The sequence below is a fragment of the Pipra filicauda genome, unplaced genomic scaffold, assembly GCF_003945595.2.
Source record: "Pipra filicauda isolate LSUMZ 115617 unplaced genomic scaffold, ASM394559v2 scaffold404_size635056_pilon, whole genome shotgun sequence".
Taxonomy (NCBI): Eukaryota; Metazoa; Chordata; class Aves; order Passeriformes; family Pipridae; genus Pipra; species Pipra filicauda.
In genome coordinates, this window is record NW_024104537.1 from 376,555 (window position 1) to 402,816 (window position 26,262).

The following is a 26,262-nucleotide window of genomic DNA, read 5'->3' on the forward strand; positions in this document are numbered from 1 at the left end:
TCAGCCCCACGTTTCCAAGACATATGCAGGTTCAGATACAAGTTGCTGTACTCAAGTGCATCAGCAACCAAGCTAGGAGTTACAGGAGATCCTACTTGGCTTCAGTGAAATTCCTTGGCATCTACTACACTGAAGCTCAAAGTAGGTGACCACAGAGGTCCATTCAGACGTGTGTGAGTTCCCAAACCACAACTCACAGCTTCTTGAACTCCCTAGCATGCACACAAGGTCTAATTTCAGTTGAAATTGTCTTCCTTTTAACTGTTCTATTCTATATCTGGAGCTAAATGCCTAGTTACACACCCTATCCAGATTTTTGGAAACCCTAGAAAGAAATACAGCAGTTAAATTCTGTTCCATAGGCAATTTCTTTGTCACCGGTCCCAGGGTCTGGCCTTTGCTGGTGTATGTTTGAAGATCCTTCCTAGTATGACTGTCAGGTTGGGTCAGTTGTCTTATCCAAAACAGGAAGAAACACGTTTCCTCTTACAACTCTTTGTGCTAAGCCATCCTAATACTGAAAGGACTTGTACTTCTGATGTTTCGCTGCACTGCCATAACACAACTCATTTCTTCAATTTTCCTCCATTTTACATGCATCTCAATTTGTCCTATTTGTCAAAGCTCCAGCCAAAGATTAAAAATAAAAATAGAAGGAAAGCCTCAAAAGGATGTATGAAGGAGCTGTTAAGCCAGCTGGTTGATTTGCACAGCTCAGTGGCAGCTAGATTATACTGCACTGCTTCAGTCATCACATATGAGTAAGAAACTGAAACAAATAATTTTCCTTAATATGATGACACTTGAAGAAATGATCCTGGGAGTGGAGGGTGGGCCTCCCATCGGGTCAGGAATCAAGGAAGTTGCCTGGCAATTCCAGTAATATTTGCTACAGAAGAGTCAGCAAAGGCTAGCACAGTTTACTGCTTCCTACGGGAACCTGGAAAACAAAACAAAGAAAAAAAACCTGTGAGGCTAGATCCTGGTGGAGAAACTACTACCTGCAGTTGTATTTTACTTGTCCTGTCGTTCTATTTTACTTGTCCTGCCATCTTGTCCATCTGTCTGACTTCCCAGGGACTGGTAAAGTCAAAGGTCAAAATGGGAACCATATGTTTCATTACCCAAGCAAAAGGAAGGATAGATCCACAAGACAGGCAAACATTCACATTTTGTTTAGGGAGTGAATGGTGCTGCAGCCTCACTTCACAGTCTCACTAAAGAAAACTGAATGAACACTGGGTTTACAGACTCAGATATCTAAGTGCCATCAGATATCTAAGTGCCATCAGATATCTAAGTGCCATCAGATATCTAAGTGCCATCAGATATCTAAGTGCCATCAACTTTGCAGATTACTTGATGAAGACAGAAGTTTCCCAAACTTTAAATTTCAGAAAGGAAAAAGTGTCCACATATAAGTCACAATAGTGGAGCTCAACAAAACCTGAGAGACTAAGTGAAACTCTGACTGCCCTTTTCCTTCCCCAGAGACTCCACAGAAAAATCTGAATGCCAACTGTGTGAGTTAAAAATCTGCAGGGGTGACCTTAATCACACTGCTCTATGCGCAGTGATTTCAGGAAACAAGCCAAGAAAGCAGTGCTGAGATGCCACAGGAACAAAATAAGCCTGTCCTCAGGACAGGCTTCTGTCTGATCATCCCATCTACCCGCCAGCCAGGTGATAATGCAAGATTGTCTTGGATTGTTTGATACTAGTGAGTCACCTAAAATCCATCATGTCATTGTCTTAGTGTCATTTCTCCATCATTTGCTGCCTGGATTTACAGTCATTCATCATTAAGAGATCATGGAGGACACGCAGACAACAGTTTGACAAACTCCAGGCAAATCAATTCAGCTTTTTAGTCTCTCAGCCTGCAACATGCTCAGCAAGTACAGCCCCAAACACTGACCAGCATCACCTGCTGCTGGTGTAATAATATGCACTCCTTGTTTCTATTAGCATTGCCTTCAAATACTCTGTCTTGCAGGCTGCTTGTCTGAGTAAAACAGCTCACAACAACCCAAGAGCTGGGGCAGCCCTGGGATTGATTGATCCTACCTTTAGGAGAGTGCTCAGGTCTGGGGATCTGGCGCAAGGGGCTGGGCTGGCTTGTGTAATATCGAGAGTGTTCAAAGTCATCGAGGAGAGGCTGCGACCTGCCAAGCACAGGGTAAAAGGAGTGATGGGAAATAGCTCAAAGGCATAACAGTGTGTCAACAGGAACATCTCAGCTGTCTGGTCTGTCGCTGTCAGTTTGATGCAAACTGTGCCTGGCCCAGACTTCCTGCCTGCAGAGCAGCTCCTCTGAGCACAGCCCATTACTGTTTCTGCATTAAGAAATGCAGAGCATTTACTGCTTCTCCTGCACCTCTTTCATTTAATAATGGTTTCAAGTTGTCAGGAAATAAAGAATTTCCATCATGAAGATTGATGCAAACCTCACTCAAAAGAGCAACATTTTGAAGTGTTTAATGCTTGCCCAGATTTAGTCCCAGAGTATTTTAATATGATCTCTCTTCAGTCTCACACCTTATCTGTTGTTTCTTTTGCAATTTCAACAAGAATTTCTAGGCTCCTTTCTGGAAATCAAAGGCACTGGGGTCACTTCCAGGGCCCAGTCTCTCATGAGGGGCCTTGAGCCAGAGCATCAAGAGATTCAGAAGCAACAATGGGCTAGAGCACGTTCCTAGTTTGGGATGAGGTACCCCAAAGCACAGTGCACCTGCTTGCAGGGAGTGTCCACATGCAGCAGTGGGAGCTGTGTACAGGGCTTAACTGGGAGCAAAGACGCAAGGGAGCAGCTGTGCAAATGCACGGTGATTACTCCTTCCTGCCCAGATATGACATTTGTTTTCACATCCCCAGAAGCTCTTTAACCCTCTCAATGTTTTTCTGCCATTTAACAAATGTCACTGCACAAAGCTCATCAATCTCTGTCAGCACAAGGCATGGAGACCAATATGGACAAATGCCATGAGCGCAGTGAGTGACGCATGTCACCAAACACCTCACGAGCTCTGTGCCCTCCATCTCTTCTCAGTGCTAAAATCTCTGCACTCCACCAATTCCCTCCTGGGTGGGTCAGGCTGGTCATCCCACAACTCCTCCCCAGGATTCAGCTTCTCAGCAGCTTCCCAGTTGCATTTCCCCATTTTTGCCAGCCAGTTCAAGCTCACCTTGAGGACCTGTCGCTTCTGTGTCGCTGAGTTTCAGGCCCTTCTCTCGACCTTGAGCGTGTGGACTCGCCTGCATCAGGCTGATGGGAAGGAGGGAAATCTGTTCATCTGTGTGCCTTGCAAGAAACCACCAGTGCACTGAGCCTGACACAGCTCCACACAGCCCTTTCGTGCTTGGTTTGTATGATTAACTACAGCCAGATGTGCAAATGCCAGTACCGGGACTAGTTTCCAGTAAACAAAACTCAGCCTTGCTGAGCCAAACTCAATTTTTGTGCTAAATATGTGACAGCTCTCGGGGACCATCCTGAAGCTGGGGTCAAACACAGTGTGCAATGACTGTGCACATGGCTGGGCTGAGGGACCAGCTGCACGCAGCTGTGCTCCTGCAACCACTTAAAGACAGTAAGGAGGCTGAAAACAGAGATACCTCCATCGGGGCCCAAGATTGACACAACATCCCATTTAGCACCTCACCAGTGCAAACCATGAAATCTGTTTCCTATCCTCTCCCATGTTGGCTAGCCAAGCCTTTCTGTTATTACTCATGCAAAAACCTAGGCAAATAGACTCAGTACTTTCATTACACAGCCAATTTTATTACGAGGCAGAGTGACATCTGAAGCATCTGCATTGCCCTTATACAAACAGATCCAACTACTGCCTTTATTGCTACAGTCAGGATTTCAGCAGAGGGAAGGTCCTGCACCAAGAGGACTGAAAGTGCTTCAAGAAGGCCACAAAGTGCTGTGACATCTAGTAGCAATCTCCCAGGCCACATGCCAAAAGCATCTAACCAAGTAGGTGGCTCCAAAAGTCTTGGGAAGCACTTGAATAATAAACAGCAAGACCCTTTGGAAGCATCACCACCTTTTGCTTTCACCACACACACACCTCCCTCTGGAAATCGGAATAACATTATCTGTGGTGCCTCCTGAAGCTTGACATACCTTCCAATCTTGATCATGCCTCCTCTTTTCAAAGGAAGACTTTTCTCTCTCTTTCTCTTTCCTTAAAGCCTTTTTCTCCTCAGCCATCAACAGTCGAGCAATTTCCTAGAAGGGAAAACACAGACAGTGCCTCAGATACTTTTACTGCTCTTGTGAGTTTGAATAACCTTCCCATGGACAGCTGCTGAATGGGAAGGGTGCAAATCCAGGACTTCACCCATCTGTGATCAGAAATCAAGTGATAGGGCAAAATTAAGACAGACATCATGCAGCATGCCCAGCAGATCCCTGATTTGCCAGAACTGCATTTGCAGAGCCTTTCTGCCCCCTACTCCTTTTCCTTAATGGAGGAGGTGGTTCATCTCACAGCATCTTGGATAGTCTCCCCTGGGGCTCAGAAAAGAAATGCTCTCACAGAACCATGAACTTCCTTCCTCTGTCATGGCTGCAACAGGCAGTGCAACTGTCTGCTTGGCCAGCCTGAGCATATACATGAAACTCAGGTAGGAGCAAACCCCATTAGAGCTCTAAGCTTCCCCTACAAGGAGAGAAATGAACAACTAGAGGGTAAGAGGGAACAAGTGGTGTTTGGCAGCTTCCACAAGCAAAGGAATTCCACAAATATTTTACTTGTTGCTCACCTCATCCTGGGCTACTTGAGCTGCCTTCTGATCTGCCTCATTAGCCTGGGGAAAAGAAAAAAAGATGGCAGAAGAAAAAACAGAGACAAAAGAGTAACATCTCTGAATTATTCATACTCATTAACCTACTGGCAGGGCAAGTAGGTGCCCATACAAATACACAACCATCCTCCCCACATATACTTACAACCCAACAATAAACTGTCATTTCAGCTTTTCAGCTGAAATTTGTCCTCATGTATCTGCTAGGGCACATCACAATGGATTTCCAACTCTGCTGCCCTCTCTTCTCAAAGATGGGCACTGGTCTGTCTCACTTCTGGGCTGGCCACACTGACTACAGGCCATCTTCACCTACCTGGAAACATTAATTTAATATCACTCGGCTTCAGTAATTTAATTTTGGGGTGTTTATTTAAAAAAAATAGGTCCTTACAGGGTGGATGCCAGCTGTCACTCCATATGTGCGCGTATGGAAGACAAAGATAATTACTAGAAAGCACAGTAGCACTTTATGTCTTAAAATCACTCTCATAGATAAAAGGTTTACAAATTAAAGTTGTCATTGCTGGCTACCTTAGTTCCTTCGAGATGACTAATGCATCCCCTCAACTTACCAGGAGCTCTTCCTCCTGCAGCTTCCGAGCAATCTCCGCATCAGACAACTCCTGTTCCATTCGGGGTGCATCATACATGGTTTGTTTCATCCCCCTCAAATTAGTGCCTACAGAATTGTGAGAGGAAAACAGTCAACTCAAGCATTCTCCACATGCTTTGGTGAGGAGACACCCACATTCTCTTCAGCTCCCCCTCAGGAGAACCATGAGGTTGTACCTGCCACACAGCTGGTTTGAGAGCTTCTTTAGCTGAGGTGCAGCACACACCTTAGGAAGGTTTCTCTGTGCACGCAGAAATACCTGATACACCATGTCTTACAACAAATGCAATTATATGGCAGAAGAGACCATATCCCTTGAAGTCTTTGATGACAGTGATGCTAGGAAAAGAATTGTCACACTATGCCTTGATACAGATACACTGGCAAAACTGGGCAGCAGAGAGCAGCCCAACATCTGTTATGAGCACGGCACTGAATGCACTGCTGGAGCAGCACGGGCTGCAAAGGCTGCCTGGGACAGGCTCACATGAGATTTCAGACTATTTCTTCCTTGGGATGACTGATGAATTTTACAATTCAATGAGAAAACAGCCAAGTAAGCATATTTAAAGTTCATATAATATTCAGTTCTGGCTTTGAGTAAAGAGTTTTGTTATTTTAAAGATAAACCTGATTAACACCTTCCACTTCCCCAAGGAAGGCTTTCATATTATGAGGAGGAAGAATAATTGCCCCAGTATCTCCAGAGACAGACACCCATTATCATCCTCACCTTACCCATGGGAATATTAGTTAGATGGCTTTAAGCATAAGTTTCCTCACATTGTTACAGACACAGATCCAAGTCTCCTACTTTCACTAGATCACCCCTACTTCCAGTGTGGTTTTAAAAGCAGAAAGATGCTTCTGGATCTCTAAAGCCCCCATTCCCCAAGTATTATTGAACAAGAACTACACAGGTACACATTTCCCAGAAAACTCCACTTGTACAGAATTTGGCTAGAACCCCATCTTACAAACAGAGCCCAGTTAGACACCCAGTGCCACTACTGAACTTTGCCCAAAATGAATTGATTAAGTTGCCAGCAGGGTTTTCAATAAGAAGTGGATGAAAATTGCTGGTTTTTTTAGTGCTTTAGCAAAGTGTTTTCACTTACAGTCCTGCATCTCAACAAAAGATAAGCATAATCCTTACATTTGGGGGTTTGTTAGTGTTTTTTTCTCTTGTGCAACGAGACCACTGCACAAAATGTATCATGAAAACAAAAGCTGGCTGTTGGTTGGTTGGTTGGGTTTTTTGGGGGAGGAGGGAGGAGGGTTTTTTTCTTAAAACACAGGATACCAAGGGTACCATTTCCAACAATACCTTCTTCCTCATCCTCTCCAATGCCATGGAACATCAGGACATAAACAGAGCAAGAACATTAATGGATAAGAAGAATCCCACTAAATCGGGGAGAAACCTGGACAGGATTAACTGTGTACACACTGCAGGTAGATAGTGGAGACAAGCATCTTCAAAGGAAGCAACACATATTTCAGATACCAGTATGGGGCACACAAAGGTCCATCCCCACACATACATACACCTTCCCCATCACTTGGTTACCTGAGTCTCGCTGGCAGCCTCCACCCTTCCCCTGGGTCACAGCACGTGGGGATGGGGAATGTGTCCTCTGTCCTGCCCTTCTGCAGTCTCTTGCCTCACCCCTTCTACGATCATCTCTAAATTCACCATCATGGAGCTTCTCATCATGTGCCATCCTGTGTGATGAGTGACCCTGATGGCGAGATTTGTGTTTTTCAGGGCGTACCACCCGGCCGCCGCCCTGATGCCAGGTTTCCTGCTCAGCCTCCAGTTCCAACTCAAGAAGGGGAAGGTGCTTTTCTCTGTCTTGCCTTGGGGGCTTTCTCCTGTGCTGTGCCTCATCTGCAAGTCCGTGCTTCGACTCCAGGTCAAGACTGAGAGGTCTCCTACCCTTCTCCCGGGCAGCTGTCCTCCTCTCCCGCAGCTCCCAGCTATGGCTGTGATCACAGGCACCATGCTCAGCCTCTCTTTCCAGATCAAGGCTAGGATGTCTCCGGGACCTTTCCTGGCTGGCTGTTTTCCACTCCTGCTGATGGCCACTGCTGGTCTCTCTCAGGTAAGGAGACCTCCGACGATCCTCCGAGGTGGAACGCCTGGTTTTGGAGGCACCGTCGGCCAAAGGTGAGGGAGGTCCTCTGTGCTCTCTCTGGTGGTGCCTGCGCCTGTCATGACTGTGTGCCCTGTGAGGCTCAGAAAACTGCTCTCTGGGGTCATGCCAGGGGTGCTCTGAGCAATGGGGGGACAAACAACGAGTGGGTTAGTGGTGCAGGGGTTAATGGTGGTTCTGAGGCCACTCGCAGCAGGCAAATGAGGGTGCTTGATGCAAGAAGCTGAAAATGCAGGCAAAGCATGATGGGGTCAGAAAAAAATAACAGGGACAGATAATGCTTGCAGGATACAATGGGGGGTAGAGTGAAATGGCAGCAGGGCAGAACAGGAGGCAACAAGGCTGGAGCAGAAAGCACAGGTCCAGCCTGAAAGTGTCTGAGACCTCCTAGACAAGGACAAGCCAATATAGAGACAAATGACTTTTAACAATGCAACTGGGGCTGAAAAACAGCCAAGAGAGCAGCTCATCTCCTGATGACACATCACTGCTGCAGGATCCCGAAACCACCTCAGAAAGGCTCGCAAAGAAAGGCACAAGATGCAGGTAAGGTTGGGAGGCAACAGGGGGCGTAAGGCCAGGAGGGACCAAGCAGAGGGGTAAGGTTGGATCCTGGTTTATAAACATTGGTGCCTTGCCCTGCCTTCAGGCACAAGTTTTTTCATTAGTTTCACTGATGGGGGTAAGACCCACATAAAGCAGAAAAGGAGACAAGAGATAGGATTTTTGTTTCTTTAAAAGCAAGAATAGGATGATGGATAGCTGCAGCATCCAAACATCTTCCACCACAGATGTCATATATCCCTTGCAGACCCAGAAGTTTCAGGTCCTGTACTTCTATACTGCCTAAATAAAAGTTTCAGCTCTGAATAAAGAGAGGGTTATAGAAATTTAAGAGCAGAATAAGAATTCACAAAACAGAAGCTCCTGACCTCAGCAATGTAGCTAGAAAAGCCACTTACTTGGCAGTTCGGTGGGGTTGTTTCCTCTGTGCTTTCCAGAAAACAGGTAGAAATTTTCTTTGCTCTTAGTTTCAGTAATAAACTTGAAACAGGTAGGAGGATGCAACAGTCTGCCTCTTTACAATCTACTAATTGATTTATTTTCCAATCAACTAATTTGCTAAGAAAAATCATTGCACTGAGTGAATGATTATCTCTCTACAGCAGCTTTTCAAAACAAAAAAAGAGGCCTTAAAGCAGTCTGATTTGAAACAGAACTACACAGACAAACCTCCACCCAAAAAATAGAAAAAAACCCCAGCAGCAGCAGACTTTCCTCCTCAACTGCCAAGATATTTCTTTTATAGTATCTAAATATATTTAAAATAGATTTCACTGCACATGAACTACATTCTGTTTTAATAAATAGCTCTGCCTCCCTTACAATCCATCTAGATTTCAGGGGAAAAAAAAAAACAAACCCCACACCAAAACTGAATGTTCCCTTCAAGGCATTCTACTCAGAAAAAACTTTTTCAGAGCCAGCAAAAATACAGCCTACAGAAAATCCACCTTGAAAACAAATCTGTATGACTTTTATCCAAAACAGGTGTATTTTTAGAAGTCCAAGAACCGTAACAGGAACTGCTGTGGTTGGTTTTTAACTGGTTGGTTTTTTCCTGTGTTAGATCATTCATATGATTTACAGAAAAAAAAATATCCAATAAAACAATCTGACTTACTGAACAACGGAGACCAGAGCCTGAAAGCAAGAGCCAGTTTTTGAACAACACTAACAAGGGTCTAAGAATTAATTCAATTTTGTCATTAAGGAAAGCTCAATAAATACAGCAGCAGAGAGCAGAACACAAAAGAGCAAAGCATGGCTACACTGGGAAAGGACTGCTGCAGGTAACACAACCATGCCAGACAACCCAAGCAAAAGACATGGTTTTGGGGTATCTCAGGGCGTTTAACTCATCAGCAGGTGCTGGTTCCTGAAGCACCTTCTGGAGGGGCTGTGTAAACACTCTCTGGATCCTGGTGTTACTCTCTCAAGCAGCAAGTGACTGAGTGAATACAAAAATGTTTTTCATGGCACAGACACTTCTGGGAGGAACTCTGCTTTTTTTCATGTTTATTTTTCCACTTTTAAAGAGTTCAGACTGCTTTGGAGCAATAGCCCTGATCCATGTGACTCCTGGATGCAGATAAATTTTTGTCAGCTGATTTGTCATAAAAATCCATACTGTCCTACCATCTCTGCATGGCAACAGTATTACCTACATTGTATTTTTTCAGAGACTTGTCCCATTTAATTCTAAAAACCTGAAGTGTGGGTTGGCCATAAGAACTCCAAGATGCTTTTTTTCCCAGCTCTGTACATGTAGCATGACTTGTGGTCATGAAGTTTCCACTTGGTTACTGCTTTGCACTTACTGCTTTGTATTTCTTTGTCTATCTTTGAACATCTTCCAAATTGAACCTAACTTGTGTAAGTTTAAATGCAAGGCTTGAAAACTGTCAATGGCATTGATGTCAAAATGAGAAATAAGAGGTTTGATCTTCATCTTCACAATCTGTTAATCAAAAGCAACCCATCTTTCCCACCACATTTTTGAAGGAAGAACACAGGAACCACCACCAGTGCACAGCAAAGCCATCCCCAGATTGCTCCATAATTAAACACACCCTGATTCTCTCCTCCCAGTTTAAAGAAGGTCTGTATTCAATCACAAAAGCTGACCAAGAGAAAGCAATACAGCGCTGTGGATCATATAATTTCCACAATGTACAGTCCCAGATGATAATCACAGCAGAGACACTCTGTGGAGATGACCTTGTTCTTCAGTAAGTCATTCAAAGTGGTTGTGCTAATTTTACTGCTTGGATACGTACCTGCAAGGAGCTATTTTTGAAACACAGTTCCATGAAGCAGCATTTATTCCTTTATGTAGCCGTGCCAGCATCACAAATGAGCACACAGAACTGTTTCTCTTCAAATGCAAGCACGGAATTGCATCGACATTCCTCCCCCACACACTGGGTGTTACACAGCAGTAACTGTGGATTATCAACTACTGTTTTTTTTCCATAAGCCCTTTTAAAACATGCAAGCATGGCTGTACTCGTACATACACACACCACACACCTTACCCCTGTCCTCCAGGCCATTTTCTAGGACAACAAAAATTATAAAACTGTCTGTTTTTTTTTTATTTAAATATTTCCTAATTAGAGAAAGCAATGATTCTGACCCTTGAAATTGATGTAATGCTAAAGTGCTCAATACAGGACTGTAGTATAAGGGAAAGTTCCTAGATGGAGTTGCCAGATCACCAGGTTCACCTATGAACCTTGACCTTTTATCTAGTAGAAACCTACCTCCATTTTCTGCATAATAGCTCTCCTCATAGCCCTGGGACTCTGGGTAGTGCTTCTTGCGCTTCTTTTCTTCCTGCAGTTGGAGGAGACGGGCAATGTCCTGCAGGGATGGGAGAAAACAGACATAAAATCACCGCCAAAATTATCTCCAGATTCTTTTATTCAAATTCTTTATTCAATTATTAAAATCCTGATAGTTTAATTTTTCAGACATGGCAACAACATTACTCAAATTCAACCCGCAGGTGGGATAGGGCTTTCAACCTAGTGGATGACACAAGGGATCATCTCAGCAACCAGTATTCAACCTCACCCAAGCCCACCATGGAAATTCCAACCCCATGGCAGACTCACAGGTTCCTGTTCCCCCTGCACACATTTGGCCCGAACAGCCAAAGCAGGGCAAAAGGGACTACCTGTGCAACCCCAGGATTTCAACTAGGATTTAGAAGTCACAGAAGTGCACACCCACTTACAGGAGTGGGCTGGATCTGCCCCCTGCACTCTGCCAGGGAAAGAAAAACAGAGGCTAAGGCTGTCTCTAGTTGAAGGCACTTCTGACTGGAAGGAGTTCCCACAGTAAGTCACAACCTCGCTTCACACTGGCTGTAATTTGCAGGAACTGTAGGATGCCAGGCAGAGAAATGCATCAGTCTGACAGACAGAGACTGAAGGAAAAGAAAATCGAAGGGACATTAGGAAGAGTGAGCCAGGCACAAGGCAAGAACTCAGTGGGGACTGCAGCCATTTGTCTTCTGTCACGGTTTTGGTAAATACGCCAAAGAGACAAGCACTCCATTTTCCTAATTGGTTTTCCTTCGAGATGACTAATGGATCAACAAGGCCTCGGAACCACAAACAGTTCCCTGGGGTTTGCTCACCTGAAGTCCAGAAGATTGCAAATCAGTGGAGCCAGTTTGAAGCCAGGAAGCAAAGCTGGCAGATACCAGCATGGCATGCTAGCCCTTTGGATGCTATTCATTTAAGCCTTCCTAATCCTCAGAACCTTTACAGAGCCATGCATGTAAAGTGGACACTGCGGGCAGGAAAGGCATCACTGAAATGCAAACTGAGAGTCAACACCCTCCAGAGCAAAGCCTGCACTGGAAGACATTGAACGGCTATTCAAGTACAAATTATTATTTCAGGATTCAGATAAGATCTGCTCAACAGCCAGCTTTGTGGAGGACCTGAGGATGCCACAGACTCTTCAGGAAAAAAAAAAAAAAAGCCAAAACAAAACCTCTTTCTCCTGACAAGGTTAACCTCTTCTACCAAGTACAGTAAATCTATAAATATATATGCTTAAGCACCTTATCTCCAGGACTGAGACAGCTCAGGACTTGCAAATCCACACAAACCACTCCTTACAAAAGGGGTTCATAAGCAGGCAGGCTTAGAGCTTCATCTGAAAACCCTGCGGTCCAGACCAGATCTGCCTCAGTCCACAGCTACGTTTCAGCCACACTTGGGAACTTCCCATGTACCAAGATGAAGAGAGAGAATATTTATGACTTCTCATTGCTTTAATCCACAGTCATCTGAAGACTGCTCCCAAGAGCACAAGATGGTCAGCAGGTTGACAAGCTGGAAGGACCAGTTGTCAGACCACTGACATCCCTGTAGCTCTCTACATAAAGCAGGAAGGAAAGGTGCAATTCCCCAAGCCAACATTAGTTTTGCATCTCCTTCACCTTCCTGATAAAAATAAGACAGATTTGTCACCTTTATATCACAAATTCTTTGACCTAAGTGTTCCTCCCACCCCGTTATCACAAGTTCCCCTTGGAAGCCAAGCCCTTCCACATCTGCCTGGACAGCTTTTCAGTACTTGCTTGGAATTAGTGGTACAAGAATAAAATTAAGCCTTGCACAAGCAAACTGATGCATCTGTCAGGTAAGGACAGATTCTTACTTCAGGCTCTTCCAGGAAACGCAGCTTTGTGTTTCCAAGCTCTTCCTATACAGAAAATGCCACCAAGTGCCTCTTAAGCATCTTGAGACTACTCAGACTTCTCAGGAAACCATCTGTAATCAAAAATGGGGACACATGCAACGCTCACACAGGTGTTCCTCTATTCTGTGGGTTTCTTAAAACCCAATCTGACAGGCTGACCCAATAAGGTGATCAACAAGCCAAATCCTTTGAACACCATTGACAAACCACACTGCCCAATCGCAACTGCTCAACAGCAGCAGAGTAACATTCTGAAATCACAAAAGGAATTTGCTAGCAAGAAACTACAACAGGGTGTTCAGGCTGTGAAAGACTAAACTGAAGAACTGAGAAGCCAGAAGTGGATGTCTGGGCAGAGAGTCCTCCTGAAATCTTTGCAACAAAGACAAAGAAATCATGATCCAAGATTCTCCCAAAAGTGGTACCTATCTTCTTGCATTTGAGAAAGCAAGCAGGTCTCAGAGTGCATAAACCACTACAACTTTCTACGCCAGGGCAACAAACACCTCAACAAGACCTACCTATTACTTGCCTTCTTCATTAGCAAAGCCACTGGCACCAACAATCCTTGTGACCCTTGAGTGTGAGGACTATGACTGTATCTTATTCCCGTAACAGGACTCCCTAAAAATCTCTCTGCATACAGAGATCTGCAAGGACAAGGATTGCCACCATGCAAGCCAACTCCTGTGGCTACTGGCCAAGAAATGCCTGACCTGAAAGGACTGCTACAAATAGCCCTGCCATCCCTGCAGCTTTAAAGGTTACCTCGTCTTTTTCCTCTTGCCTGCGGCGCTCCTCTGCTTCAAACGTGAGCTTCACTTGGATTTCCTGAGCGATCTCGCAGTCCTGTCGTTCCCTAGAAGGTAAGGAGACAAGGATTACAGGCAGCTGAAGCCACAGGCATCAGTCAGCCTGAAGAAAGGGATAAAAGAGCTAAAAAAAAAAAAAAAAAAAATCCATCTGATTTACACAAAAGGATTATTACTCAGTGTTACTGCAGAGCCTATGAATCCTCACCAGGGACGGGGACTCTCTGTACCTACTGCTAACCAAATTTAGAAAATACTTCCCAAAACCTTCAAAGACTATAAAGTAAAAGAAAACAGATTCATCGGCAGTTTGCTAAGAAAGGAGGTAGGTACCACAAAATAGGGCAGGCCAAAGTAGCACTTAGGAGTCTGCAAACAGTTTAATTCTGCTGAGTTTCTGTACGTGTGGTATCAAAGGAGGGGTTCAGGGGTACAGTTAATGAAGGTATACCTGGGAAGTGGTTTTCACATGAAAGCCAAGAAGAAGAAAGTGCAGGAATGCGGTACATAGGCCAAGTGGAGGCTGGAGGCGGCAGTTCAGTAATGATGAGAAATGCAGCTGAGGTGGGATGAGACACAAAAGCAGAACCAGTGCCAAGAGGCGAGGGAGCAACATGCGTCAGAACGCGGGGGGAGGGAGCCATCTCCACCCTGCCAGTGCGGACGCAGGAACACAAGATTGCATTAACTGGGGAAAGAGATAACAGTAATTGAGACAGGAGAGTTCTGGCTGTGTAGACAGACCTAGAAGGCTGTATTTCATGGGCATCACAGCAAAAGCATCTGCAAGAACAGTGCAGCATGCTCCGATGTCCAGCAAACAGGCTGGAAGAATGGCCTATGATTCCTTAGGGCAACTCAGAAAAGGGCTGGGGGATTTGAGAAGAAAGATTAAAAATTGTCTCTTTCAGCACTGTTTAAATTGAGCTAAAGACTAGCTTTAAACAGGTCTGAAAAATCAATCCCTGCAATTGCAACTACTGAAAGGCAAGGCATAGGAGGAGACAAAAACGGGAACAGCAACAGGCAGAGCCTGTTTTATTAGAATACAATGTGTTGAAGAACACAGTGGCAATGATCAGATAGGTGATGGGAAGGCTACCAAGAGCACATTAGGGAAGACAAGCAAATAATTCAAGAGAAGCAGGTTGTGCTGTGTCAAAGTTGTGCTGCATGGGATGAAGCAACTAGTTCTAGGCTTGAGCAAGGATCTGGGCAGAAACAACCTAGTGAACTTGGAGATAAAGGACTGCAGGAGAGTCTAGGACATGAGCAGAGGAAGTCAAAATAGTTTCAAGTGCAGATAAACACTTTAGGTTGCAAAATCAAGAAACGTGGCATGGCTGGAGCAGTCAGTGGCACCACAGAGCCTTCTTTTACAAAAAGTGAGGAATGAGAGAAGCAGAAAGGGTGGATATGTGGAAGAAGGACATTGCAACAAGAGGGTTTAGAGGATAAATGTCACCAAGAAACAACTCATCTGTCTTAAGGAACAAAAAGGTACATGCAGCAGGAGGGAAAAGAAGCTTCTTTATTTCTCTCAACTGCTCCATGGAAGCAGACCTGCAATCGGGCTGGAGTTATTAATAGGTCAAACATCTCAGGACATCAGCTTCTTTCATCCAGGTAATGAAACCTGGTATTTTTAGCATGTGCCTGTGTGTGTTTCATTTTACTCTGGGGGGAGGTGTGTTCAAAGGCACAAGAGTTCACACAGCAGCAACTCTAGTTCTTGAACCTGCCTTATATAAAGGGACCTTGGCAAACCTGGCACCCAGCAAAGAACCACAGCCCCCAGCAAAACAATAGCTGAATAAGCAAATCCTAGGGGGCAGGCTGCCAGTAGGCCTGATAGTGGATCCCTTATGACCCCAGCCTCTGAGGACGTGAATTCAGGTAGAAAGCAAGTTAGAAAGGTCAGACACATCAAGGCATTGCACGTCTCCAGTTCCCCTGGCACCTGTGAGCAGAGATAAAGTGCCAAGTTCATCAGCACAAACTGACTTGCTAAATACTTAAAATACATCTTATTACAGACAAACAGGACACAGAAACAGCTAATCATCTGTTGTAGTTTGGTTGTAGAAGTGGTAGCCATGTTCTGAAGCCACGAGGAGCAGAGGGCAAGAGCCCTCCGTTAACTTGAGTGAGCATAAGAAAAGAGGTTAAAGAACTTTGACAGCCCTTCTCATTCTTCAGTTTCTTTAGTGTGAGTTCAAGTGCCCATCAGACCCCAGAAATCAGCCAGAGCAACATAAACATCACCCTTCCTGAACATCCCACCTACATGTTCTTCCTTCCTGGGCTGCAGGAGTGTTAAAAGTGTTGGGAAAACTCTACATCAGTTTATAAAAAAAAGAGAAAACACCCAAAAATCTGTGTGATAAGAAAGCTCCCTACCATTCACACTGATTGTAGCTACTAGTTGTTGCCAGATGAGGGAAAAAAAGGAAATGTTTAAGGGAATTATTCAAAGGAACTAGCTTACATTAATACAACAGAACCATTACAGCACTGGGAGCAAAATGGGGAAAGGACATATTTTCACACTATTTTATTTTAGTCATCTTGCTACTACACTTAGCAGCATGCAGGCTGCTCAGCTAGATGTGAGAGATGCTTTTAAAGAAGCATAAAAATAAGGTTTGATGCTTCCCTGAATTCTTAAAAAGAAAAAAGTTATTTCTATTCTCTCATTTATCTTCACAAAGTCTGAGAAAATTTAGGATTTGAAAGACAGAAGAAAGCCCACAAATCTGAAGAGCTTTTGTATGTTTCCTGTTTCTAAAGACCCCCTACTTTTACTTCCTTACTTCTCCCATCACCTCGCAGCGTCAAACTGACCTACACAATACAGAAAGCATCAACAGCGAGGATTATTTTGTTGCCAGAATATGCTACTCTTAGACAAGGAGGAATGAGAACATACAAAGAATTGAGGAGGAAAAAGATCCAATTACAAAAGGATGCCTCCAACTTCTTTTACTATTCTTGCAGAAGAGTTCATGCTTCCAGGAGCAGAACTGCTGCTGACACAACATTTTGCATCAGCAGTTCTGCCTGTGCCTTGGCTCACAAAGTTTGTAAATCCCATTTTACAGAGTCCTACAAGAAGAAAATCATTTGCAGCTCCCAGCAAGTAACAAAGAGGAATCACCTCTGCCATACGAAATTAATTTTTACGTTGTCATTTACACACTCACGACTCTAATTGGTAATAAAGACAAAGTTATTGGAAAAAAAAACCAGACTTGAGATATATATATGTATCTACCCAGAGCTGCCTCAGTGTGCTGGGAACATTGAAAACAACGGCTGATCTGTTATGCTCCAGCTTCAAAGCTTTTATGAGCCACTGCTTTGAAGCCAGTCCTGTATCTCGCACATCTGCAACACAGAGCTCTTCTGCTTCAACACTGTCCCTGCCAGATGAGCCACCCAGGCTTTGTGATCCACCACCAGCTGTACCTGGTGGGTGGCATCCCAGAGCACGACACAAGCCTGGAGGCAGCACAGCTGCTGGGAGATGCATCCTGCCTTGCAGGCCCTGCATTTGCAGTGACCCCCATCCTGCCATCTCTCACCAGCAGTATCTGGCTGAGATCTGTCACAAAAATCATTTGTTACATCTCATGCATTACAAGTCCACTCTGGATTGGAAAGTACAGTTTTTTTTGCCCTGCACTGCCACGTTCCATTTCCACACCAGCTCCACAGCTGAGAGTCATGGTACACAAAAAGCCAAACCACAGGGTTTGATGTGCTGTGTGGGGACTGAGCAAACCTGCAGAGCAAACTGGATCGCTCGTTAAACACCCTCCCACAGCTGCTACAGAAGTCAGTGACTGCAAAAGAACGTCTGTCCTCAACACCCATCCCCACCAAGTGACCCTGGGGCAGCAGTTTCCCCTTCCAGGTCACTTCACACTGAATATCTGCAAGCACAAGCATGGGCTTTCAGCTTTCAGTGCAGCAGGACACCCATCTCCTCAAAAGCACTCACTAGGCACCAGTACAAACACACCAATATCTGCAATTTTCACGAGAGAGAATTCACTGTAACACTGTATTTATGCGGCATGGTTCCTTCTTTCTAAGACTTTGGCCCGCACAAGGTCAACACAACTGGCCAAGTTACTCCATTTTGCCAATGAGCAGTACAATGGGGAGACTCCTCCTCATGGACAGGCAACAGAATATAAGCCAGGATGGGCCCCAGGACCATCTACTTCCACCCTGTTCTCATTACTCTGTGCCTAGTATTAATACTTTTATAGCAATGGAGAGCCAAAGAAAAAAGGAAACAAAAGCAAAACCTGAACCCCACGTACTGTCAAATCAAAGCAGCTGATTTCAGTGCTCTGACCAAATGGAACTAGCACTCCCATTTCAACAGCTCCATCACAAACTCACAAGTCTTTTTGGTGTTTTTGAGCACGTGCTTTCTTATCCTCCTCTTCTTGCAGTTGCTTGGCCATCTGCAAGTCATGTTGCACCAGACGATTACGCTGAACATTTGTAGCCAAGTGATGCTCAACTGGAAACAAACACAGACAAGAACCCTCAAATCAGGGTGCAGAACTTCACTGCGTGAACAAGATAAACCAAGTGGGAGGGAGATTCCAGGCCAGAGAGGAAGAGGGATCTTGGCAGGGGAACACCAGGCAGCAATCATTAAAGGTGGGAAAGTCCTGAACTGAAATTACACTAACAGCTTGAGATTGCCTTGTTTTAGCACTGCGGGGGCTGTATACGTGTCTCTGTTACCAAAACAAGATCTGCATATCTTAACACATCCAGGTTTATAGAGAATGTATTTTAGGCTTTGAATTTCATTTTCTGATGATGGGAAATCACCCTAAGTGAATGAAGTGGGTCTGGAAGGGACCACCAGAGGCCAGTGAGGATGAGCTGAACCTAAAGCACTTCTCATGGATGCTTCCCTAATTTGTTCTCAAGAACCTCTAGAGAAGAAAACTCCTCTCACTCCCAGCAGAATTGGTTCCAAAAATCTCACTACCTTTATATTTAGCAACAGAGCAACCGAGTACTACTGTGATGCCTTTACCATATATGGATATTGCCTGAAAGAAAAAATGGCTATGTGAGCTGCAGCAGAGAGTCATCTTTAATTCAGTGGTCTCAGGTTCCAGCACCAAGGGCACAAGCAGCTGCACCCTTGGTGGAACAGCTGGAATGGCATTAGCACCTAGTACTGGCAGACACCAAACTGGTGAGAAGCTGATTAGAGGCCATCACACCTGAAACTGCAACGTAAACATTCCCAAAGTAACAGATAAGCATATAAAAAAATCATTTAAAGAAAAAAAAGAACCAGTCACTTTGAAGTTCCTGGCTGTACTTTTTTTTCTCCTTTTTAAACACTTCTAGGGTTTAAAAGCTGCCCTACCTCAAAATATCTGAAAAGGAAGCCTCCTTTCAAAAGGCAGACACAGGCAATTCTGAAATAAGTAAACAAACAGACCTCTTCTGGTGGTACTTCAGGTCAGCCTATAAAACTTGAAGCTTCCAAAATTGCTAGTCATTTCTAAAAACCTTGCACAGCAACAAAACCTCAAGTGCACTCCCTACATACAATTTTATCACAAACGGCATAAACAAACTCAACTCTAAAGGAGAGCACAAAACTGAAACATGAAATGCAACTATCTCTAGGGTACAATGTGAGCTGGAGCAGAAGGCAGTGTAGCGTTACAGGATAGTCAAGACAGCAATAATAAACTGTATTCCACTAAAAAGAATAAAAATTGAATAAATGCAGGAAGCATTTCTCTTAGCAAAATCAAATAAAGCTGGGTTATCTGTTGGGACAAGTTTGCTTCAGTTTGTTCTCAACATTATTGCTACTTACTCTCTTGTTCCTGTAAGTTATGGGCCAAGGTATGATCTTCCAGAATAGCAAAGTCTCGACATACTGAACAGGGAAACAAAGTAAAGAGAATTAGTATCAGAAAAAAAAATGCAAAAACACATCAGAAGAGCTGTGGGAGTCAGGGGAATATACAGACTTTTGACACACTCTCTGGACTTGTGTTTTTCCCCCTCCTTCGCTCATGTCTGGTTTTGCATGCGCGCACTTCTTTGTCCCTGTTGGCATAAAAAGCCTTCTTCACTCTCCCCTCCACTTCAAGAACAGAACTGCCCATGCCACCCCGGGATCAGATCTTGTGTACAAACCTGTATTCCATTCAAATTCATACCCTGCCCATGGTGACTGTGTTCAACTGAAAACAAGGGCAAGCATTTGTGATTACAGTGACTTTCTCTACCAGATTAAAGAGTCAGGGAACAGTATTTTCATGGCACAAAGGGTACATGCACATTGCCACCCCTCTGGAACTGAGCAGACTGAGCTCCATGGTTCTCCCTGCAAGGCATTTCTACCAGTTCAGGCATCATTTTATAGATGTTTCTTGTAAGCTTCACCGACTTTTTAAGTGCAGATGCTGGATTTGTACCTAGGACCCAGATATGGGATCAACCACAGTGTTAGGGGCTGCATATAATAAGTACAGCTTCTTAAAAAGATGTTGAAAATGACCTAGAGACAAGCAAAAGAGGAAAAGGACAAACTCCCTTTGGCACCAGTCTGAAAGCAGCAGAGTTTTGCCAATGCCTATCACTTTCACACTTGAACTTGCAAAAGGGAATGCTCTACCCACACTGCAGAAAAACACCAGTGTGTATTTTTAACTTTTGATATGCAGTGGGCCAACAAAACTCAGGTCACATACTTACTGGGACAGGGACAGACACAGAGCATCTGGTTCAGCCTTTTGGTGCTAGGCACACATCAGCTCCTCTGTGAACCAAAGACAACCTGTGCTCCTAAACTGCAGGATGGGACTCCATTTCACATGGGGTTTCTGCCTGCTTCAAGGGGAGTTTAAGGAAGTGGCACTGAAAAATTTATACTGGAGGAGTCTGTTACTTACTTTTCCCCTCAATATGACAAGCTAAGAAGCTTAACAAGGACCCAAGAGGGGAATACCTCCCACTTGAAACACAGGTCACAAAGCAGAGGACTATGAGGTGCTTCTGAAGCCACAGTGGGAAGTACAAACCCCTGCTGCTGTGCTCCATGGGCAAACCTCTGGGGAAGACCAAGGTTTCTCTTTAGCAGAGCACAGGCACAGCCTAGAAGATAAAATGAAAATAACCCCAAAACCCCCAGAATGTATCACAAGTACAAGGGGAATTTACGAGGATTCTGCTTAAGAAAGGTTTCAGAGACGGAAAAGATAAAATATTTCCATCATTGCAAAGGGTGGAAAAAACAAGGAAATGAGAAAGTAGCCACATTTTCCTGAGCCACAAGCCTTCCCGCTTCTCACATTCAAGTTCTGCTAGACAAGCATCAACACATTCCTCTGCACCCAGGTTTCTTCACAAAATATCATGAAGACTTTCGAGTTGTGTGCGCACTAAGAGGTCAGATAAATGTTTTATCATATTCAATGGAATTTTTTTGTTGAGTCTTTCTTTATTGAAGGGTGTTTTAGAGATGACAAGAGCTCCTAACAGCCAGAGCAGTGCTCCAGGGAAGGATAGTGACAAGCAGCAGGGTGGAGATGAGGACAAAGATTATGGTTATATGATCCCAAAGTGGCTCACTTTAAGCATGTACAATTCTGGATTGTGTAATTAAGGTTTTGGTTTTGCTAGTTTTTTTTATTGCAACTTCTTTTAAGAAGAGAAAGACTGTATGAAACACTAAATAGCACTGAAATGCTTCCAAGTGGGCATTTGTGTACAAAGAAAGAAACATTGCCTTCAGCCACAGATCTGGAAAAGCCACAGATGGGTTGCAGGCAGCAACTCTATTCAGGTGACAAACCCAGGGTGCTTGGCAGTCATAAACATATTTTTATGGGATAGGGCAGGGGAATCTTGGCCACAGAGACTTGATTTCTGTGGTCCCTAATACTACTTCAGCTTCCTAGAATGATTGTGGAACAACCACCTACTGCTTACAAGAAGCATCATCTGGCCTGCTGGAAAGGGATATCCAACTTGGAGGTTTGAGCCCTACTATCAGTTTGGAGCTAAGCAGACACCTCAACACAGAGCCACAGTCTGCCCAAATCTAGGGTTGTGCTATTACCATTATGTATTCAGGAAGCAGCACTTGCTCTTGACTGTTAAAAAAAAAAAAAAAAAGAAAGAAAAAAAAGGAAAACAACAAAAGAGAAGAGGAAGGCAGTGTTATTTTTAACTGCAATAGCTCTCTGAGCAAGTCCACTGCACAGCTGCCCAAACAGCTGTACTAGCAAGACAAGGCAGGCAGCACAGGAGCAAGGATGAACATTTCAGAGCTACATTTTCTTTTGCATAAAGATCACTGCTGTAAGAAATGCTTATAAGACTGCATCCCAGCCCTTCTTAACTCCTTTCTGCACAGGCTCACACATTGCCCTGATCCCTGTGGTACTCCAGAGTTCTGCCTTGTCATTCATGCTGCTGATTGTGCTTGCAGACCTTTGATCCATCCTCCCCAGAGAGGCACACCTGCATAGGAGGAGTTCAGGGGTTTGTTTTTTTACTCCACTCTACCCACACCCAGACACACACACTTTTTGTTTGGGAAAAACCATGTTGACAGAAACATGCTTGTTGAGAAAGTGGGAGGGCTGTGGTAGGACACTGCTGCTTCCAACCCCAGGAAAGTCTGATCCCCTCCAGTGAGGTTTATTCCTACAATATAGCAAGGACTGTTTAACCCTTTGGGATTGATGGGCCACTAAAAACTTCCTAAAGAAAGCATGGACTCAAAATAATAGGGCCAAGTCCATATACTGTTGTGTTGCATAGATGGACCTGCTTCTTCTAGCTGCTCCTCCAGAGATCTGTTGGAAGTAGTCTATGGGTCTCCAAAGAAACAATCAAAACAAGCTCCTCAGATCCCCAATTCTTACAGACTACAGCTGAAAGCTGCTGGATGTTAAGAGACACAAAGCAGGGACCAAGGTTCCTGTTTAGGAGCTCAGTGCCTGGGCCAGGAAGCACACACAGCCCTGGGTACCACCTTTCCTAGTGCAATTCCCAGCTCCTGACCCAAAGCCACCGAGCTCAGACGCAGTGCCAACACAGCCACACAGCACCCAGACCTGAGGCCATGCCCAGCCACCACCTGTCCTGTCTCCACAGTGTCAAAGCAAGTGGGACAACACCCTGGGATGAGCCCCCAAGTTGTAGGGCTTAGACACAAACACAGAGGTTGGGTCTTAAAACAGTGATATTAACCCATCAAGATCCAGTACAGAGAGAGAGGGAAGTTGGACAGTTACCAGTGATATGCATGATGGAAGGTCCCAAGTGTCGGGGATCCCCAGTGACCCCATTTCACAGAGGACACAGCAAGGAGCAGACTGGTGGGGCAGCAGCAAGCCTTGGGTTTGCTCACACATTTTCATTTACTTATGCACTGCTGAAGAAGCCATTTGGCTGCACACACACTCCTGTTAAGCCACTCTTACAAACCCAAACAGACGGCTCGAGCACACAGCCCTCTCTTTGTGCTGCTGTAGCTGCTGGCAGGGCAGACAGCACAAGAAGACCTTTCGTCACTGTCAGAAATTTGGCTGGGCTGGCCGACTCCAGCTCATCTGAGCACATTATTCCCAAGTCCCATCAGCCTGAGAACAACGTGCAAAGGAAGATGAGAACATCCCATTATGAACACAACGAAGCACTGTCAAACAGCCAAGTGGCAAGAGATGGGGGACACCTGCAACTCCCTAGCAAATCTGGGGGTGGTGGCAGAGCAGAGCACTCCCTCAAGACTAGACCCAGCACCCATGGCACCAAGTCAAGCATGACGGCAGCTGCAAGTGAGGCCAAGGAAACCAACCCTCCTGTCCTTGAAGATGCACATCCAACAATGAGGCAACTGTGAATAATTGGAGATGTGGACCAGCCAGGCATGGTCTGAAGTGAATTTCATCAGCACTAGTCCTCATCCCCTGCCCAGTCTCAGTGTGGCTCCAGCACACTCATTACTAGGTATTACTGGGTTTGTTCTCAGAAACAGGATGGCCCCAATGACAACAGAGACTCACAGCTGTCCTCTCCAAGAGACTTCGTATCGAGGGAAAAGAAATCCATTTCATTACTCCCTAACTGTACGCCTAAAAAATGAAAGGTAAGATTAAAGTTACCTTCACTGCTGCAAATCAACTTGACTTCCCATCCCCAGGCCCTGGCTGGAAGCCATCAGGCAGTCAAACAAGCAGCAGGGGTGCAATCAGAGCAGCTACAATTGGCAAGTCCAGTGAAGCGTGAAACATTCACAACAGGTTTACCATAGTCTGATTAAGCCAATCAGCCTTGGTGCAGCAGGGAGCAGACCTGGAATACCCGCTTCTGGCACAGCTGTCAATAAAAGAAATGCCAACCCAGAAATCCCAGCTGCTGCTACAGCCAGCAGACGTGCCAGCAGGGGAGGATGAGGGCAGAAGCATCATCCTTTGCAACAGTGGTGGAGTCCAAAATTCATGCAGTGGCATGGAAGAGGGAGCTCAGTTGCTTGAGGAATCCTCAAGAGCCTCTCTGCAAGCTCCAAGCAAAGGTCTTTTCCTATGGTAGTTCACCCTGAAAACAGACCTTTCCATGAATGAGTGCATCTGCGGCTCTTGCAAGCTTGGCTGCAAGCCCTGCCTTTATCAGAAAGATAAGGAAGTCCCTAGGTACAGAACTTGGCAAAATTACATTAAATAACCTTGTCCTTTTTATATTCTGCCACCTGCCTCACTAGCTTTCTCCAGCATTACCTCAGCTCCATACTTCAGCATTTCAAACATCAAACTGCTTCAAAGAGAGTAAGGTAACCACAACAGAGGAGCAAAGGCAGCCTTACATATTGTTAGTGATATTCAGGTGTGTGACAAAGAGGTAGGTAACACCCAGGAATGGGTGGTGTGGAACATGCAGTGTCTCGACAAGAGGTTAAACCCCACTGCCTTCTCAAGCAAGGCTCACAGCAAAACATCCCCCTCACTTCTGCCCGAAGTCTTAGACCATGTTTTGACATCCACTACAGGGCCCAAGGGCCCCCTTGGTTCACGTGGCCCATAAAACATTCTCTGGGACATCAGCCAGTTCAATGACCCAGAGACCACAGATGCATGTTCCAAGCATTTCCTTTTGGGTCTTAAAAACCACCTCTTGCTCCCCATCCCCTCCACTCCCAACATTTTTCTGTCAGCATCGTGTGCTAGATAATTCACAAAATAAACTAGAAGGTGTGAGTCATGCTTAGTTTAGAGCATCTGCATTTTTTGAATCCTGATCTGAAGGTCAGGAGGGAGAGAAAAGACAAAAGTAACAGGAAAAAAGTTTCATCACTAAAAATCAGTTTTTAGGGCCTACAGAGCTGATAAACTATGTGGCAAGCAGCAAATGCAGCCTTTTACAAGCTGGCAGTCTCAGGAGAATGCTGAGTTATGAAGGTTCCTGCAGATTAGAAGGCAAGCTGGGACCTCTTAGAGACTCTTACCAGCAGGGACTGGCCAGGCCACTCCAAGCCAGGTAGCTTCCAAAATCTGCAGACTGTTTCCTTGAAATGAAGCCAATGGGACCAAGCAGCCACCCAGGTGGAGGTGAGGGGCTACCCTGAAGGAAGGTTCCAGATAAAACACACAACTGGGACATTTCCTTCCCAGAATCAGCAAAGCTGCTCTGTGAGATACACGGCCCAACTCCAGTGTTTCCCATTTCTGCCCTGCCTCTCCCATTGCACCAGGAGACACTCGAGCTCCTGCTACCACAAACAGGTGCTGACAGAGGCTGGCCAGGACACATCTCCTCTGCTGCAGTTACACAGACGACATTCCTAAGACCTTATTCACCAGGCCCCATCAGCACCAAGAACATCAGAAAACTCATGCAGGGAGAAGGTGGGTCCCAGACAGAGGGCAGGTCTGGGCAGCCTGAGAAAGGGAACAATTTCTGCTTCTCAGCCACAGCACCAGAGCATCACACATAGCTGGGAGCTATGAGGCAGCACAAGGAGACTGGATGACCCCATAGGGAACCAAACTGAGGGGTCTTGGCCTAATTCTTAAATGTGTAAACATGCAAAAGAGAAAAAATAAATCACCAAACCACCATGTTTTTTTTACTAGCAGTCTTGGCCTGGAAGCTAAGAACAGCTTGGGATTTGGGAAGGAGGTTATCCTCTCTGCTCTAAGCTAAATGCTTTGAGGTCAAGGCCACGAGATTTTTGTGCTCTGTCTACACTCCTCTCCAACAATAAGCTCTCACCTGACCAACACTGCTTCAAAAAGGAAGACTATGCATTTTGGAAACAAATCCTCAGAATTTGATTCTTTTTGTTAACCTGCCTTGAAACAGAAATCATCAGCATACACAAAATGCCTTCTCTGAGGCTGCTAATTTGGCATTCTCACTTCTGCACACTGTACCACAGAGCAGTCCTCAAACAGAGAGCATCTGCTGGACACCTCAAAACAGTGAGGGGTCCAAAGTTGAACACAGCACTCGAGGTATGCCCTCATCAGTGTCGAGTACAGAGGGACAGTCACTGCCCTGGTCCCAC

The 26,262-nt window shown here is 45.0% G+C and overlaps 1 protein-coding gene across 2 annotated transcripts in view; it reads right to left on the reverse strand.

Moving 5' to 3' along the window:
• Window positions 1–424: 424 nt before the first annotated feature.
• CCDC50 (coiled-coil domain containing 50) overlaps window positions 425–26,262 on the reverse strand; it is a 36,336-nt gene continuing 10,498 nt past the window's right edge. Inside the window, exons 2-12 of one of the 2 annotated variants that reach the window (XM_039385328.1) lie at window positions 19,558–19,620; window positions 18,099–18,222; window positions 13,642–13,732; window positions 10,917–11,016; window positions 7,005–7,709; window positions 5,394–5,500; window positions 4,777–4,821; window positions 4,136–4,240; window positions 3,186–3,265; window positions 2,068–2,165; window positions 425–940 (exon numbers count right to left, since the gene is read on the reverse strand). In XM_039385328.1, coding sequence (XP_039241262.1) covers window positions 921–940; window positions 2,068–2,165; window positions 3,186–3,265; window positions 4,136–4,240; window positions 4,777–4,821; window positions 5,394–5,500; window positions 7,005–7,709; window positions 10,917–11,016; window positions 13,642–13,732; window positions 18,099–18,222; window positions 19,558–19,620 — 1,538 coding nt within the window. In that variant the 3' untranslated portion in view covers window positions 425–920. The remainder of the gene's footprint in view (window positions 941–2,067; window positions 2,166–3,185; window positions 3,266–4,135; window positions 4,241–4,776; window positions 4,822–5,393; window positions 5,501–7,004; window positions 7,710–10,916; window positions 11,017–13,641; window positions 13,733–18,098; window positions 18,223–19,557; window positions 19,621–26,262) is intronic. The other variant, XM_039385327.1, reaches the window with a different exon arrangement.